The sequence below is a fragment of the Carassius gibelio genome, chromosome B2, assembly GCF_023724105.1.
Source record: "Carassius gibelio isolate Cgi1373 ecotype wild population from Czech Republic chromosome B2, carGib1.2-hapl.c, whole genome shotgun sequence".
Taxonomy (NCBI): Eukaryota; Metazoa; Chordata; class Actinopteri; order Cypriniformes; family Cyprinidae; genus Carassius; species Carassius gibelio.
Genome location: NC_068397.1, coordinates 28,266,019 through 28,285,760, shown reverse-complemented (window position 1 = coordinate 28,285,760; position 19,742 = coordinate 28,266,019). Strand labels below are relative to the sequence as shown.

Below are 19,742 nucleotides of genomic sequence, written 5' to 3'. Positions count from 1 at the left end.
TTGAGTTTCTTTATTCTGTTGAACACACAAGATGATTCTTTGAAGACTGCTTTGAACCAAACAACTGGTAGCCATTGACTTACATAGTCATAGATTTTTTTTGTTTATTTGTTTTTTCTTATGATATACAACTCAATGGCTACTTTCTAATCAAAAGCAACACCACAAAATGGGTTTTTATATTTATTGCTAATATCTTGACAGAAATTACCAATTTGCCAAAAAAGCAAATGTGATCAGATTAATTTGACATCTCAGTTCAGATTAATCAACAATTACATATGAAATACAGTAAACGTAAACTCAGAGGCAGATATCAAACCTTGTTCATACAGTACAGCTTCATAAATCTATAAAAACGAATACAGTCGACAGGTTTCAACCTCGAGTAGTTAGCTCCCTTTAAAGTCAGTTTACAGATTAGAAACAATTTACAGAACTGAATGAAAGCACATTTCAAAACCTGCAACTCACTGTTGAGGAAAGCAACTCGTCTAGTCCACTGCATGTTACTAATCATAAATGTGCTAAAAACACCTGGACAAGCATGAAGGGCCTTGAGCCCTTATCTCTTGAAAATATCAAAATAAAATTTATTTTCTCAATACAAACATGCCAAATCTCCTTCTATATATTTAAAAAAAGGGCTGCTTTGGCAAAAAATATCGCAACAAGATTTCAGAAATACAACTTTGACATTTTAAATATGTACTTAAATCACAAAGAATCAAGACTCTTGAAATTATTTTAAATACACTTCCAGCTGCTTGCATGGCAATAGGCACAAACATTCGCCTTCTGGTTCTTTGAGTATGCAAGAAAATATTTAGCACTCAAGCAAGATATTATGATGCTCAAAGTTGGCCTAACGAAACTCTTGGTTACAGAGTATCTCATGTGGAAATTACAATTGCATTTCCTCTAACAGTGCATGTATGAAGGATTTTGTCTCCTATAATAAGAAGTCTGCGCGGGCTGGAGCTGCTCTCTAGTGGTCAGCACGTGTAGATGAGAGGCAGGACTGCAGATCAGGCTCTTTCAGTGCATTTTAAACACCTGACTCACATTTTATGGAGAACAACAGTTGTAGTGCATCGCATTCAGAATGAGAACATGGCGAACCAGCAGCGTATAATGTCGCAAGAGCATCATTATAAACCACTATCAGCAAGAGAACAAGCGCATCTTTAATAACAAAATTAACTTGCAAAATATTCCTTTTTTTTTCTCAGTACTTTTCTTGTCGTTTTCTCTTGCAACATGTATAAAATCCTATAAAGATTCACCCGTGTCAGAAAAAAGCAATACTGCACTAAAGGACTCAAGAATGAGAACATCAGCTCATATAAAATCCTTCTGACAACAATAAACTAGTCTGAACCTAAAACAAAAATCATCTGGCAATCCATCCTATTTAAACTATAACATTAAGATAATTTAATTTCTAAGAGATCCCATTAAGTTTAAGCAACTCTTCTTGCATTGGCTCTTTTTTTGTTGTTTTGCTCTCTGGACAAGGCTTGAAGAAACTGAACAGAACGATCTCAAGGGTCTCTGGAATCACTGGCTCGCCGGGCTTCAGTCCCCTGCTCGCTGTCAGTCGGTTTTATCTAATGCTTCTGAGGAGTTTGGGGCAACGTACTTCAGCCGGAAACCACCTGAAACAAATAGAAAGGGGTTTACAAGTGATATGGAGCTAAAGAATAAGGCTGGAAAAAAGTATCTGGCACAAGCTACTCAAGTAGCTAACTCTCGCGCCCCCTTGAGGTTTTTAACTGCCACAGCAACACAAAAACATCTAAGTACATAAAATGTACATAAAATGAAGTTTATAAAACTGGTTCAGTGCATTACAAAGCGTGGGTGCGAGGCGTTTATAATAATACCGTAACAATAAAATCTTGTTCACTTTCTACATTCAAATTTATTGCTTTTACTGACACAAACAAGCCGTTACCCCGTTCGCGCGAGACTCAAGTGGAGAAAGGAGAAAATGAGTAAAATGAGTGAAAACGACTTGAATTTCTTTCTGTTTTCCTTCCAAAAAATGGAATTGACTTAACACGATGTGGAATAACGCACACAAATATATGCTAGTGTTACTTAAGTGTGGTTTTTAGGGGTTCAGCCACCGTTATGACCACTATCTTTCTCTGACAAAAAAAAAAAAAAAAACCTAAAGTGGGTTTAAAAGCGATCTGAGGTAAGTAAAATACCGTGATATTTAGTTTTATGATACAGTCATTATGTTTGTAGTTTACAATGAAACGTTAGCCCTATTTACAAAATCTTAATTCAGATTTTAATAATCTACAAAGAAATAAAACAATTAAATGGAATATATTTACAGTTTTCATTAGTTACTACTGTGTGTCTATACATATACAGAGATAAAGATGGATAGATACTACATAGATTTCTTTTTTATTAATAAAAAATTGCTAAATTTCTCTCCTTTATTTAGCATTAAACACTGAAATTAATGCACCATAAGGTGAAGCACCATTCAAAAATTACATGAGAATGCCTTTTAAATGGTCTAATCGTGTACTAGAAACTTTGTATCCTTTACTCACTGTCTATTTTAAAACCCAATTTATCTCATAAAGAGTTAGATAATTCTTTGTTAACAACATATATTCACACACACACACACACACACACACACACACACACACACACACACACACACACACACACACACACACACACACACATATATATATATGGCATCTTCATACCTGTCAGCCCGGCGTCGATGGTCGGTTGTTTGCAGTCTTGAGCGTAATGTCCGCTCTTGCCGCAGTTGTAGCAGGACATGTTGTTGGTCTTCTTCATGTTGGTTCCGCTAGAAATCATGCCAACCGGCGGAAAGACAGGTGGGTAATAGTGACGGAAGTGGTGCATCTGAGGCAGACTGTATCCAGCCTGCGATGCCAGCATGTGCTCCGAGTGAGCGTGCAGGAACGCTGCAGGAGGACCAGTGTGGGCGTAGAAGGACAGCGGCGCCCCGTTATTCTGGTGACCCTGGGAAGGGAAGCTGTTGCATAGAGAGGGAGGGAGATGGAAGAATGCAGGTGGTGGCCCGAACATCTGACGGGCAGGTTGGGGCTGGGGCGGCAGGAAGTAGCTGGGTGTCTGGTGGGCACTGTTTCCTCCACAGGTGCCACGGCAGCCACAGGCGTTGCAGCCCCCCTGCTGCTGCTGCTGCTGTGTACCACTTGCTTGTGGCATAACTGGCAGACTGGAGCAGTTGATGTAGGACAAGGAGTTGTTCTGAGCGGTGCTGTGTGTGACCGCAGAGGCCGGCAGGGGCCCTGGTCCCGGGGTGTGCGTTGGTACAGTTGTGGGGCAAGGTCCTGGTACTTGGCTACTGCCGGAACTTGAGCTGGAAGGGACGTTGGCAGTAACAGTGGCCTTGGCGTTTGTTTTGATGGGGTTGTTGGCCGTGGTGGTGTTAGCGGGCTGCAGAGGACACTGGCCGGGCGAGAGGATGCTGAACGCTCCCAGCGGTGGCTGCTGCTGTGGGTGAGTGCTGGCTGATGATGCTCCAGGGTCTTGGGCCAGCGGGATGGTGATGGTTATCTTACCCTGCCCCGCGTCTCTCTGAGGGGTGGTGTTGTACTGCAGGGCGTAAGGGAGGCACGCGGTCAGCGCCAGCTCCACCACTGAAGGAGGCTGCGGAACATTCTGGGTCTCGGGAACTAATGGATTCACCATGGCAACTGCTTTCCCGCCAACGCCTTTGGCGAGGTGAGTCTTTTCAGCTGGTTCCTGCACCGAGTTATCAGACTGACTCTCTGTATCTGAAGACACACACATTAAATCATCATGTAGATTTCATTTAATAATTCATAATGGAACTACAGCAAACATGGAACTTTTGCATTTTCATTTGCCCCAACAGTGAATTAAATAAATAATATAATTCACAGTAGTATTTCTGTGACAATAAAAGACAGAACAAAACAACAACAAAAACAATTACATTGGTTATTCCGTTTTCTGTAACTGAAACCAGTCATATACTTTAAATAAATTATATAAATAAAGTTTTTTTTTTAATGAGAAGTTAAAGTAGCAAAATTACTAAAACTAACAGAAAAAAAGGCTAAAACTAACTACTATACATCAAATTTGAATTGAAATAATTGGAAATATAAAATGATCAAGCTAATATATATATATATATATATATATATATATATATATATATGCACTAAAACAATACTGGAGCAGTTTTTGGGTCACTGTTGAAAAACCGTAAAAACTCTGTTGTTAGATCACATGGAGATGCCCTCCAAAGACAATTTTTGGATTGATAAGAATTACAATTTTTGGAGGATAATCTATTAAATGGAACCAAATTTGACTTGCTTTCTTCTTATTTATAAGCACTATTCTGTGTAGACGTGACGGAGTTTGTCGTTCTGCTAAATGTCTCCTTTTGTGTTTCACAAAACAAAGTTGTATGGGTTTGGAACAACATGAGGTTCAGTAAATTACATTTTTTTTTTTTTTATTAACTAGTTACTTTATGAATAACACACCTTGGTCCTCCGGGCTCTTCTGGTGAACAGGACTTGACGGCACTGAGTTAGAGCTCTCTGATGAGGAGTCCCCATACCGGTCCCTTCCTGTGTCTACATACCAAAAGACAGAAGAAAACACAGCTGTAGTTATCTGTAAGGGAGTAGTACATGTATGCGGTATGTATTTGGAGATGCACAGATATCAATCATTTTCGCTTTGTTATATTTTAGCCATGGCACAAAGACCTTTGGAAGCTGACTGGTTGATCATCAGTGCTGCAGAAGGCTTCTGGATTCCATTAGAAGTCTTGACACCAGTAACTCGTCTGCCTCTATCCCTGAAAACATACATCAGCAGTCGTGACCATAAGCCCAATGCATCAGTGAGTATTCATGCCTCATTGCATTTCAAAATATTGAAATAAGACCAGGTCAACATTTCAATCTGCACTCATATAGAGGGCAACTCAACAGTGTTTGTGTACCTTTTTCCAGCTGGCCTTCCTTTGTTCTTCTGTCCAGCTGTGAAGATCCTTCTGTCATTTGTGCAGCTCTGCAGGCAGACAGAGTGTGAATATGTCTAACATGCCTCAAAACAATGAACAACTTTGTCTATATTTAATTTTTTTAAATACTATGCAAAATAGTGAAGTAGTATTGCTACACTGCAATCAGCTTAGTCCATTAGATGCATGTTTAATTCACTTCAAAATTGCATCTTTTCTTCCTTAAAAAAAAATAAAAGTGGTTGCCAAACATTTTTAATCCAATTCTGTATAAAAACCCCAGAACTTTTGACAGTCCAATCCAACAGTAAAAAAAGATGTTAAAAATGTATTGAAAAATGTACTTCCTTTTTCATTCATGACTAACTTATGGTAATGATTTTCTAAATTGTAATATACAAGATTTAACTTATTCTTTATAGACAGTATGCATTAAAAAATTGCAGACTGTGTGCACAGTATTCAGACTGCAGAAGCACATATCTCAGTCGTATGCTATTCCCAGAATACCAAAGAACGAGAAACAATTTCACGGCTTCACCTGTTCCAATTCAGTTTCTTTCTTCCAAACTCTCTCTCCATTCTGCTCACAGTTTCCTCTCCTCTGGCATTCAGAGCGCTGATTACTACAGGGAGAAGAAAACTGATTATGTGACAAGAAATGACCATAAACATGGTTTACTCTACTGACCCTTACAAGACAGACCTGATATTAAATCGTGTACAGCGGCCTCAAGTATTTGGACACGTAAGCCAAACTTAATACATGAATGTCATTGCGTTAGATAATAAAATATCAAACCAAGTTACATTTAATTTTTTTTTTTTTTAAAGTACACTTTACAAGCTAAACAAAACTCACAAACAAAAAAAGAAATAAAAAATTATAACAACATATATGCTGATGTTGATGTCTTTTTTAATGTATTTGTAAAAAGTGTTCATCAGATATGCTCATCAAGGCTGCCTCTGTTTGATCAAAAAGTAAAGCAGAAATATAAAATATATATATATATTAAAATTCAAAGGAAAACACCACCATTTTTCCATATTCCATTATGTTCTTCCCTTATCTTAGATGAGTGTTTCACCAAACACTTCCATGTTTTCCCTATTTAAAGACGGTCACTCAAGTAAGTATGGTGACACAAAATAAAACGTGGCGATTTTAAATAGGGGAACGCATGAAGTGTTTGGTAGCTTCTAAATTAATCCGTTTGGATCTTAAGGAATGAATGGTGCTTGGAATGAAAGTTGAGGGAAGAACATAGTGGAATATGAAAAAAACGGTGGCTTTATATTCAAATAGAGACAGTTATTTTCATGTAATTTATTCTTGTGATGCAAAGCTGAATTTTTAGCATCATTACTCCAGTCTTCAGTGTCACATTATCTTCAGAAATCATATCAATAAGCTAATTCGCTGCTCAAGAAACATTTCTTATTATTATCAGTGTTGAAAACTTTTCTTATTAGGAACAGTGATGCATATTTTAGGATTCTTTAATGAATAGAAAGTAAAAAAAAACAAAAAAAAACAGCATTTATTTGAAATGGAATCCTTTCCTACACAGTCTTAACTGTCACTTTTGATCAATTGAATGCATCCTTGCTGTATTAAAATATGAATTTGTTCGGTCGGTGAAGGTGTACCTCAGTCCCGCAGCTCTGACGCTGTAAGCCTCCACATCTGTAAAAGAGAAAAGTCACTGATGAGACCAGAGCATGAGTGTTGGCAAGTGTTTGTAGGGCAGATCTGACAGGTCTGTATCTCTCTCACCCTCCTCCAGACTGGACGTCTCGGAGCAGTCCTCAGAGAAACCGCGTTCAGGCTGATGGATTCTGGCTACGGGCGCACTGGTACCTGCAGAGACGAGCAGATGGGCAAGTGTTACACAGTGAAATCATGCTCGGCCTATTAATATAATGATATTTAGTCATTTTAACATTAGTCATCAACTGATAGCATTTTCTGGTTGGCCAGTCGGAAGGATTCTCACAGTGGCTGCATGGCAGTACAGAAGCATCAGACAGGAAGAACCTGGAAACATCACATCTCTGAAGGACATCCTGTGATAGAGACAGGAACTTCTCCCTGCAAACGAACACGAGAGAGAGAGAGAGAGAGAGAGAGAGAGAGAGAGAGAAAGTTAAAAGGTATTAAAACAGTCACTGATGTTTTATTTTCACCACATCTAAGCTGTCCTACAGGAAGCAGAATCCCCTCTGGTCCTGACATCAGTGTTACTGACCTAAATACTGCCATGTGTTGTGGGACTTGAAAAATACACTTTGTTTTTTGTGACAACAACAAAAAAAAAGAATTGAACACTGAATCCCTTTGACAATTTAGTGACGGACTTGATCCAAATCTTTCAATCTCTGAAGAATTAAAAACCATCTGTCTAATACTATATCATTTGAACATCTGTAGTCAGGAAACAGTTCTGAATAGGTTTAGGTTAGCAGTCGTAATCCTCTCCAAGTCCACCACAGTTTGAAACTAATAAAACTAATGCACTTGTATTTAGCGTTTTAAAATATGCTAGTTATGCAAGGCTCAATGTTGTTTTTGGTTTAGCACCGAGACTTTCAGATTTAGGAATTGCACTGAAATTTATGCTTTCAGCACAACTGCATTTATCCCATGACACAGCTGCAAGGAAAGACTATAATGTGATTATAATGACAGTGAATAGTGTATCAAACTGAACAAAAAGAGAGAACATAAGCAGTTGAAGCTGAGAAAAATAAATGCAAAAGGATGCAACTTTTTTTTTTTTTTATAAACACAATTATGCAAAGACACAATTATTCTAGTTACGAGTGAGATGAGATTTACCTGAGGTTTCTCTCCAGTTCTCTGGATTCACATTGATCTCTACGACTGAGTAACCTGACGATACCCTTCTCAAAGCCATCAGGACTCTGATCCTTAGGAAGCTAGAGAGACAGAGGGATTATTTTACCTCACTTTGCAATTTAAATTCAATACAGCTATGCTACATGAAGTATATGGACACCCTCTTCTATTGAACAGGTTTCTATGAGTACAAATCTTAATGTTAAGAATTTAATGATATTCTAGGGAATTGTGTGCTTCTAATTTTATGGCAACAGTTTGGACAGGACCCTTTTCTATTCTAACATGACAATGCCTCTGTGTATAAGGCAAGGTTCAGAAAGAAATGATTGATTCAGTCAGTGTGGAAGAACTCTGCAGAAAGCCAAGTCCTAATCCCAGCTGAACGCATTAGGTCTGACTTTTAATGCAGATCTTGAGCCTAAAACACCAATGATTTGTACATATGGGTACAGTCATTTTAGACACTTCCAAAACTCTTGCAACAGAGATGGAAATACAATTTTTAAATGTATGAATTATGTTTCTATCGAAGTTGCAACAGTTTTGGAAATGCCTTTTTCTGTTCTAAAGAAAAGGGTGTCCCAATACTTTTGTCCATATAGTGTATGTACAAGTCATTGGGGTTTTTGGTTCAAGGTATGCAGTTTTTGGCTTAAGCCTTAAGGTATGCAAAAAATACTGTGATGATCCAACTAGCTATATTAGACAAAATGTGCAGTGCACAACCAAAATTCTCCGCTGGGCTCCAAACTAAAAAAAACATTTAAGGAGCCATTGGCTCCTATAGGAAAAAAAAAATAGGCGGCAAAAGATTTTTTAAGGTGACACAGAATTAACATGATTTATTAATTTTTTTATTTACATTTTAATCATACTGTCATGTGTTTATGTCTCATCTTTTCTCGCCTTTATCAGCATTTTAATCCAATCTGGTAGGATTAAAGTGGGAGCTAAATGTATTTTCCAACTTGAAATATAGTCATGCATTGTTTATTACACAGAATCTGTACCAATATCATGGATCATAAGCATCACGTGGCCACTGAGTGTGGTTTAGGCTCCTCTTCAATGCATCCTGTAAATGTTCTCATACACTCTTAAAAATAAAGGTGCTTCCCGATGCCACAGAAGAACCTTTATTGTCTAAATGGCTTCATAAAGAACCTTTAACATCTGAAGAACCTTTACGTTTCACAAAAGGTTCTTCAGATTATAAAAAGTTGAGAAAGGGATGGTTCTTTCAGGAGCCTTTGACTAAATAATTTAAAACGGTTAGATTTACAGCATACTATCTCTTTAAAAACAGATTAAAAACCAATAATTCTTTGTAATACCAAATTGGTTCTGTGATGCGCATCATCGGTTTAATACGTGAACACAACATCAGCAAAAACTTCACTCACAATTACATTTTTATGGTTGCGACCATTTTAGTTTCAGTTTGGAGCCCTGCTTAACATTACATTCCCAAAGTATTAAATTGTTTGTAATTAATGAAAAACAAAAAATTGCCATTAACTATTTCCAAAATGAAAACAGGATGGCAATCACTAAAATAAACATGCAAGGATCATTTTACATTTCTTTTCAAATTACATACGGTTTTGTACACTGTTTTTAAAGATAGTATGCTGTAAATCTAAAGGTTTTAAATGTGTATAAATTGTAAAACATTAATCGATATAAAGCTAAAATAATTTATGTAATATTTATGTATTTTGTATGCAAAAATTTGAACTATTAAAAATGAAAAAAGACCAATGCACATAAAATAAAACAATAATTGAAATGGATCTTGAAAACATAAAAGACAATTTATAATATAAGGAAATACTGTAATAGTTTCTAAATGTTGTTAAAAAAACACTGAAGTTTTTATCATTTCATTTTCAGTATTTCATTATGAACAGAGCCAGAGAGAGGAAAATAGAAGTGGAAACAGATGGACAATGTCCCTCGCTGGTCTGGCCAGGTGGCATCTTGCCCAACCGGTGGGCTCACTGGCATGTGCTACAGTCCCATGTGACTAAACAAGCACAAAAACCACAACAAAAGACCTACGTCTCTGTGCTCACCTTTAATAGAAATTCCTCCAACTCCCGATGACTTTTGGTGATGGCACTAGATGAAGAGTCTGACCATTTCACCTGCAAAAGAGGAGAAACTCAATGAGACCAGTATTGCTCTCATCGGCCTGAGCGTAATGGATCTTTTACTTGGATTCCCCAGAGCTCATCATATTTCACTCAGACAGGAATAATTGTGCTTGTCCTTTTGCCACAGATGCCTTAACATGGATTTCTTCACATTTCCTCGGTCAAATATTTCAAAAGTTTAGGTTCCAGAAATGACATTACAGAAAGAGAAGAACATTTGAGCTCTTAGACTATTAGCTCATTTTCGGAGATTACGATGTGCTAGGTAAATAAAATATTCCAATGGAATCTCCCATTTAAATCTAGGCATACCTAAAATATTTAAACCAGCCCAAATAAACACAATGACATCAAAATGGGGTATACGCCCAGAATCAGTTTTCCACCAAATTGGGTCATTGCACTGTGTTTTTTGCACTTGAGCATTTCAGCTACTAGAGTTCACTTGGTTTCAATTAATTCAACACAACTTTAGCTTTTAGATTTGAATTATGTTCAAATGTGTTCATCAAAGACACAAAAGTTTCTACAAAGATATTAAAAGCCACACAACTGTTTTCAACATTGATAAGAAATGTCCGTTGAACAGCAAATCATCATATAATAATGATTACTCAAGATCATGTTACACTGAAGACTGAAGCAATGAAAAAAAATATCGGCTTTGCATCACAGGAATGAATGACATTAAAATATATAAAAAAAATAAGTTATTTTACATTTAAATAGGCCTATTACTTAATTTTACATCTTTTACTGTCTTTTTAAATCACAAATGAGGCCGATTCAAGCCAAAAGGCATTTGATAATCATGCTGCTGCACATAGTTGGTGTCATGTTTTACAAGAAAAGGTAACTATCTGTTGCGCTTTACAACTTGTTTTTACAAATGAAGTAGGCTCAACATCTGTGTTGGAGCATTTCTCTATGTTAAAAAAAAAAAAAAAGCGCTGTGATAATGTCTTGAGCCATTTCCTTGTTTGTGGATTCACATAAGTGCAAAACTGTTTTCACTGTAGTCTGTTTCTGGTGGGATTACACAGTACAGGTCCAAATAAATCGCATCCATTGTGAAAGTTCTGGCAGATATCCCCTCCCAAAGACTCAATAAGATGATGCCTGTAATTGTGGTAATTCATCCATCTCAGACAACAATAAAAGTGTTGAAGTGTTTATCTGTAACTCCAAACCGGCTCTTTCAACACCCGGGTAGCCCGACGCACTGAGTAAATATTTTAGCCTTAACAAGGGCTGGCATGCTATTACGTCTGCTTCTCCAGTGAATACTGATGTCTTAATCGTAGGGTTTGGCGAGACGCAGGTGGTCAGGGTTCAGTGGTAAGCCTGGGAAAGGGTGGAGAATCGGTCTTCCAGTGACGCATGGTGATTTCTGATTGGGATGCAACTCACATAAGGACTTCAAGCCAGACAGAGAAAAGGTAGTGGCTCAAATTTGGCTGAGAACATGAAATACTTTCCTTTTCATTCCATTCTTTCAACCTTTCAATCTTTTTGATGGGGATGGATTGGACTCGGCAGAATGGTGCATAAATCTCAGCGTCTAATGATTTTATGTTCACACTGAGAATATTTCATTATAAATAATGTGTAACAGCATGCATTTATGCTGCTTATGATGATAACAAACAAATGTGACATTGATTGTGGTCCTAAGCCCGGCTCACACTGTGTGATTTTGGCCACGATTTAGAAAAATTTAAAAAAATCCTAAAAGATTCCTATAATCCTTGGCTAAAATCTCTGGTCTTTGATTGCTGGTTTGACATGTTCACCGACAGACGATTAATGGGGGTTGCAATCAAATTTGACCTGCAACAAAATTCTAAAATCAAACAGCCATGATCAGAATTAATGCTAGAGATTTCTTCTAACCGCATAAACTCTGGCGCTCCCGTCCTCATCTCACAGAATTTATCCGATACGTTGCCTTTGTGATAATAAACACCAGTTGCGCCGCTGTCTTCATGTCACTGAACGTGTATGGGTTAATAATGTGGAACTGCAGACAAGTTATCTTGCGCACACCTGTTTTTAAAAGGCACAATATGTAAGATTTTTTTTATTAAAATCCAAAAACCAGTGTTATATATTTTGCTGACTTGTGTACTTACATTATCCCAAATGTTTCAAAGAATGTTTAAATCCAGAGAAATAAGCAATTTTAACTATCGGATTGCATCAGCTGTGGGGATAAAGACGACAACTCCCATGATTCCATACTCACAGACTCACAGTCACAGCGTCATCAAACTATGCCTTTGTTTATTTATTTGTTTTGAAAATAGCACTCTAGCAGCGAAAATGCTGCATTTCCACCCAAATTACCTGGAACAATTATACCGAACAACTACATTCTCGTCTGAAATACTTTTAACTACATTTCATGACACAGTAACAGTAATATGTTATTTAAAAAATTATCAGAATAAATGGTGATTGAAATCAAGGTGCTATGAGAAATCAACCAATCAGCATGTTTAGCACCCAAGTCCTGTCCCCAAAAGTTCTGTACCTTTGAAAAAGTACTACCTCTCGAGCAGGGACTTGCTGAGGGGCCATTTCTTTTTACCCAGAACTTTATTTAGATCCTGGTTCCTGTGGTGGAAACACAGAGTACCAGCCCAAAGTCCCTAGTTTCTGGGTAAAGTTCCAGTGGTGGAAATGTAGCTATATTGTGCCTTTAATGCATCAGTCTGACTTTAATGATAGCGGAGACCCCACAATGTGACATGATCATCATGTTTGTACAGTCTGACAAGTACAATCCTAAAGGACTGAAAAAAACAAAAAAACGCATAGTTTGAGACTGGCATTAAACAATTAAATCTCTGTCAGAAGTGCTTTCTATCTTAATATATCCTGGGGAGAGCAGAGCGAAAGACTCCTCACGGGTGTCCTCAATACGTCTCCTTCGCACTTAAGCCTCCAAACAACCTTTAGGTTACGAATACTGAATAAAGGCACGGACAGGCTGTTATGGAATTCTTTTTTTATTTGCTATAAATATCTAAAAGTTTTGTAGCAACAGTCAAGTAAAGTTGTATTTACTTGTCAAAGCCAATTTTCACTCACACACAGTCCATAACTTAAAGGCAGACTGTTCAGCTTGACCTTTTACAAGATCTGATTAATAGTGAAATTGTCAAAGCTACTATAAGCTAACTATATGCAAGCATCCTAAAAATACAACGCTTTAAAAATAAAAACAAAATGAGTCACAACTCAACAGCTAAAGGTGCCAGTCTCAATGAGAATAGCTATAGCAGGGGTCATAGCAATCAATTTAAAGATGTCTTAGAGGAGTTCAATATGCAAACAGTCTAACAGCTTTATTATTTAAAAAAAAAAATAATAATATTAATCTAAAACTAATTGCTGAACATGACCAGAACACGTATGTTAGGTGATTTTATTTTGCATCCTCACAATCGTCCCACAATAAACACTTGAGCCAAAACTCTAGACTAGTGTTCTCGGTTTAAGATGCTGGATTTCATTTCTGTCATTACTCATCCTGATTTCAGAGCATCTGTGCTTCCAGAATCCTAAAAGTGTCAGAAGGGGGATATTCCCTGACACATTCTCACTTACATCAGTCATACAGTGAGAAATCACATTTTCTCAAAGAAATAAAATGAATAAAATAGAATCCTGAAAAATTCAATCTGAAAAAATGGATTTTAATTTAAAAAAAAATCTAATGGATTTCATAGAGCCCTATGAATGCAATTGTGTTGCCCAAATAGACCATTTATTCAAACTACAAATGCCAAAATGACTTATGTCACTTTTCAAAGACATCAGACAATCCACTGCAGTACAGCCCAACCAATACAAGCTACTTGCCCAAGAGTGTGAGATAATCATCTTGCTTTCCTCAGAGTCATATTTTGCTTGGTACACTATGTTGCATTTTACAGGATATTCATCATGCCATGCCCACAACCCAGCTTTTATGACAAGACTGTATTCCAGGATTCCAGGATAATTTTCAACCCTGAAAATTACACGATACATTAGGCAAAGTAAAAGAAAAACAATTCTCTCAGTCAGGCCTCTCTCTCTCTACCCCGACTGTTTTGGCGCTGGTCCATACTCTCACTGTGAGCGGAGCCAAAGCCTCTTAGGGGAGGCGGTCAACTCTGTATCAACAACCGGATGTTTACAGCTCAGGCTTTGCATGTTTCCTCACTTGTCCCAGAGAGACAGAAATCTCATGTACACAGCCGAGAGCATAGCTCGGCCTTCAGGACATGTCTGGAACCACAGAGACTGAGTGTGCGTTAATTTTGAGGCCTTTTATAAGGGATCCTCCACCCCAAAATGGAAATGTTGTCATTAATCACTTACCTCCATGTTCTATTCATCTGCGATTATGAACGCGATATTGCATAGCTTGTCAGCGAACTGTGGCTCTGTAAATTAAGTGCCGCTCCATTTGGAAGCAGGTGATTTATATTTAGTGCTAATCACAGAACCAGATTTACTAAAGAGACACGCATGACAATCGCATGCGATTAATCGTGCAGCCCTATTTCAAACCCGTAAAAGCTTTGTTTGTCTTTGGAACACAATTTAAGATATTTTGGATGAAAACCGGGAGGCCTGTGACTGTCCCATTGACTGCCAAGTAAATTGCACTGTCAAGGTCTAGAAAAGTTGGAAAGACATCATCACTGCCATCAGTTGTTAAATCTGAATTTTATGAAGCGACAAGAACACTTTTTGTAAGTGAAAAAAAGAAAAATAATGACTTTATTCAACAATTTGTCTCTCCGCATCACCGTAGTGCCATTTTGGAGAACATCCGCTGAACACAAGCAGCCTACGCTCTTCTGTGTCAGCACGGATGCACAGATGCGCTGTTTTCATTCAAATCAAAGCATAAATACATGTAGAAAACCGATCCTTGTGTCGCTGGCATTCTCCAAAATGGCGCTACGGCAATGCGGAGAAACACAGAGATGACAAATTGTTGAATAAAGTATTTATTTTTGTTTTCTTCATGCTACAAAAAGTGTTCTCGTCACTTCATAAAATTCAGATTGAACCACTGATGGCAGTGATGAAGTCTTTCATACTTTTCTGGACCTTGACAGTGTAAGTTACTTGGCATCTTAAATTGTGTTACGAAGACGAACAAAGCTTTTACAGGTTTGGACCAACATGGGGGTAAGTGATTAATACCAAAATTTCATTTTGGGGTTGAGTAACCCTTTAAACACCATAAATAATGGAAAAGCGTACATGCAGATCTGAAACAACAGCTGCTACTAAGACATTAACTGTGGGACATTAGGAAAAAAAATGTGGTGTAGGACTTAATTTTATCCATCGGGAATTGACTGAACCGTGGGTGTTAACATACCAGGATGGAGCCAGACAGGTTTCTTTGGAATAACAAACAAGAACAGAGTCCATTTTGATTTCATGTTAAGGGGAAATGTTTTCAATATCTCCAAATATTACTTTATTTGGTATCTGTTAGAATGAACTAATTAGCTAGAATTAGAATTAACTAATTATTTTAAAACAGTCTTTTGCATTCTCTGAAAATCTGTAAACAGATTATGTGCGGACCTGTATGGATTTTGTCTTTGAGTTTTGTATAACTACCTCAACATTTCTTACCTCACTTTCTAAGAAGTCTTTCTCTTATCGGCATGCCATACAACTGGGTACATATCATTCTTAATGATTTCCCACAATCCTGGAGCTCTCTAAGCTTCTTTTAGATGAAATGTCAGTGCTGAAACTCAGCGTCTCTGATGTGGTTTTGAACTCACCTCAAAACTGTACTGCCTGCCGTCTCCTCCCATAGAAACCTCCTTCAGGACGATCTTCTCAATGTGCACCACTGCAACATCAAAAGACATCATCGTTACAGTGCTGCAACTCTCACTTTTTTCTGTGCGTTGAAAGGGATTTCAACATGCAGAGGTGAGATACCTTTCCTCTGTGATGTGCCACTGAGGTGTGGATTGGCGTTGCTGCAAAGAGTCCAGTCTGCGTCATTCTCCCGGTGGGGACAGAGGAACCCCGGCCTGGAAAACTGGCTCTGGAAGAAAAATAAGTCATTAAGAAGGTGAGTAAACTCATCGGTTTCCAACATCAAACTCTCCGATGAGGAAAATAGACACATGTGAGGTTATATAATTGCTGACGGTTGTTTCCTATCCACAGTAAAAGCAGCTGTCATTTTAAGCAAGAAAACAACTGTCATTCAGTCGTTTACAATGTGTCAAAATTAATTTGATTGAACCAACGGATCCCCTGTTTCCTCTTGTTTTAAAACAAGTGAGCATAATGCCTCAGCTTACATGACCATGACTCATCACCATCATTTTAAACCATTAACATCACTCCCAACTTGACATCAGAAACAAACAACAGACATTCATAAACAGATAGAGAATGTCATGTTGGAGACCTGATTCGGTCTAATGAGCGTGGACGTCCCATGCGACGAAAAGACCCACACATGACCTCATTTACAAAATGCAAAGCTCACAATAAAGTCATTCACATGGAGATCAAAAGAGATTAGGGAAGATAGCAATGGACACATAACATGACCACAAGCCTACAAGACACAGATGAATGTAGCAAACCAAACTGGCTATCATGTGGTTGTATTGGATTAAAGTGTTTGGATATTTGATTTGGCATATTCCTATTGAGGTTGGCTGACACCTATAACTTACATGAGACTATCAGGCATGCATTTACAAAATGCAGTGTCACTTTTGTTAGATTGGCGTTTCTGAATTAATTAATGAGTGGTGAATATATTTGACCACAGTATTTGCCAGGATTTTCCCTGTCAGGGTCTGGCTTAAGGTGACACTTTAAACGGCTGAACATATTGACAGCTGTCAATCTGACGTGAGTACATGCATCCTGCAGATGTCTGATACACCTCTGGCTGTCCCTTGTCAAAAAATTAAGTGTTAAAAGTTCTAACATGAAACATACTGGACTTTATTGGAACCAATCCTAGAAGGAATTTCCAACGTAACTTGATTTTTAAGAACTCCGTTCCTAATAATTCCCAACAAGACAAGAACATCCATCTGTAAAACATAAACGGGAATGAAGAAAATCTTACAGGAACAACTGTGGCTGCCATGTGAATCCTTTAACTGTCCAATAGTACATTTCAGTACATTAAATTTAAAGATCTGCTAAACATTAATATCCAATAAGACTCTTTAAAAAAACTTAATAGGAATCAAACTATTGTCTAAGGACTTCAGTTTATCCAATAGGATCTTATTTGTTACTTATTCCAATTGGTTGGGATCCTTTAGGAATGATTCAAAAGTATGATAGAAATTCCAACTGGGATCCAGCACACATTCCTTTTTGACTATTCACGTTCATTTACGAGTTTGTGTGAGTTTAAGTGTTGGTACCATGGAACGATGATTGTATCACATGCTACACCATGATATTTCGATCATCTGATACCATCATGTCACAGGACTTTTCTATAAAGCTGGTATTCCCAAGAATACCATGACATTGCTATGTTCTTGTGGTAGTTTGAATATGATTTTATTTATATGCTACTCTATGCATTTCAAAGAATGCAATGTATTAGAATAGTATACATCTGAAAGACCATGGTAATTTGTTCATTTTATTAGCGACTTTAGCCAATACATGAAAAGGTACCATAGTAGAACCATAATATTCCCTGGAGTACCATGTTTTTACCATCTGACACCATCAATGTACCATGGTCCTGTGCCAGGACTTTTCTTAAAGAGCAGTATTCTCAAGACCACTTTGCTATTGCCATTTTCACATGGCAATACGAACATGATGTCCAGAAAACCATCATATTTATATGCCACTTGAAATATAAAAAAAAAAATAAGGTGGTCTTGGCATAGTGCACACATAAAAAACCATGGTAATATCATTGTGCTTTTGGTGATTTTTATTAGTGACTTTAGCCAATACATAAAAAAGGAACTACCATGTTTTTGAAAACGTACCATAGTAGAACCATAATATTCCCTGAAGTACCATGGTTTTACCATCTGATACCCTCATTGTAGTATGGTACTGTCAAAAGACTTTTTTATTATTATTTTTTTTTTTTTAAATTTTGGTAAGGGTGGCACTCCCAGGAATACCATGGTATTCGATATTCCTATGGTATTTTAGGGTTCATTTGCAGTGGTATTGTACAACATCTGTTTATTTAATGTCAGTGATTTTGAGGTAAATATAACACACCCATCTTTGGAGTCTGTCCAACTGCGCTCGCAGCTCTTCCCGCTGATAGAAACTGAACGCCGGGTGTAACGATCCCATCGTGAAGAGCAGCCGCAGTTGATCCACGGTCCCCGGCTCCGGTAGAGCGCGGCACATCCCGGCGTCCATTCGACTCAACGTCCTGAACAGAATCCCGGCGCATTCCCTGCTCTTGGATCCGAGCAAAGACAAATAAACGAGCAGTTTAGACAGCACAACGGGGTCGCTTACGTTCATAAGCCCCTCCAGATCAGCGGGGGAGTTGGCCCGGATCTCATAATCCCGCAGGACGGTGAAATCTCTCCGGGCCAGATCCTCTAGACAGGCGCCGAGGAAGCGTAGCTCCAGCGGCTGACACATATGCAGCAGCCCGCAAAGCAGCTCCACGCGTCCGGACGGGTTCAGCTGTAAGCCGAACCACTCGAACACCGCCTCCTTGTCGAGTTGAGCCGCTCGGGTGCCGCTCTCCCGATCGGATCCGTTAACTGAATTCAAGTCGCATCGGTGATTTTCGCCTCCCGCCGCTCGTAGCTTCATCTTCATCATTATCAGCTCTCAAACACGAACATCACAGATGGAAGTCCATAGATGATAGTTTCAGGCCAATATTTCGGCATCAAAATGCGATTAAGTTCCCGATTTGGGGCGGAATTTCGTTAAGATTTGCTGTCTGTAGTCTGACGGTGTGGCTGTGGTCAGTTTGCCAGATTACTCGCCTGCCGTGCCTCCAGAATATCCTGTCAATCATCTGTGACTCCACCCACTCGGCATATGAGAGTCGCAGGGTCCTAAACTCACCAAATATTTAACACGATTAAATAATTGCATAATTAAATATGCCACGAAATAAACTCTATAATCATAAACTCGAGTGGCCTTCTGTTTATATAAAATTACTTCTAGAAATATTATATAAGGCACTGTAATTAATTTAATTACATTTATTTATGACAACAACAACAACAACAAAAAGGTTCCTTAGTGGTGTACGCTCATTAAAACATTAAATTGACCTTGACTCATGTCACATTTTAATGTTTTGTGTTGGAGACTTGCTACTAGCAATGCTGTTTTTACACTTGACATAAAGTACTCAACATGTAACAAATGATTAGAGATATCTTCCTAACAAGCTGCTAAATAAGGACTACAATACATGAAGGGTTAGTATCTAATGAATCTAACAAAAACTGTAGTCCTTTATACACAGTGACTTCAAATGTTTGATGTATTAGACTGTGTAGTTGCTCCTCTTCAAGTTATGTAAATCACAATATTTTCTTACTCATAAATCGAAAATCGACGTCATGACCATGAAGTGGACTATTTCAATCTCATGTCAGTGTATATTATGTTAAGCATGTATTTATGCACTTTTCAATTTATTCGAGTATAA

At 38.0% G+C, this 19,742-nt stretch overlaps 1 protein-coding gene across 1 annotated transcript; it reads right to left on the bottom strand.

The window, feature by feature from the left end:
• Nucleotides 1–170: 170 nt before the first annotated feature.
• Nucleotides 171–19,101, bottom strand: zcchc2 (zinc finger, CCHC domain containing 2). The gene is made up of 14 exons (XM_052548212.1): nucleotides 18,329–19,101; nucleotides 16,031–16,139; nucleotides 15,868–15,938; nucleotides 9,980–10,051; nucleotides 7,881–7,981; nucleotides 7,039–7,133; nucleotides 6,819–6,902; nucleotides 6,692–6,728; nucleotides 5,580–5,664; nucleotides 5,018–5,085; nucleotides 4,779–4,870; nucleotides 4,551–4,643; nucleotides 2,742–3,806; nucleotides 171–1,658 (listed from the first exon to the last, which is right to left on the bottom strand). The coding sequence occupies exons 1-14, from the start codon at nucleotides 18,890–18,892 to the stop codon at nucleotides 1,597–1,599; spliced, it is 2,598 nt and encodes an 865-aa protein (XP_052404172.1). The 5' UTR covers nucleotides 18,893–19,101; the 3' UTR covers nucleotides 171–1,596.
• Nucleotides 19,102–19,742: the final 641 nt, after the last annotated feature.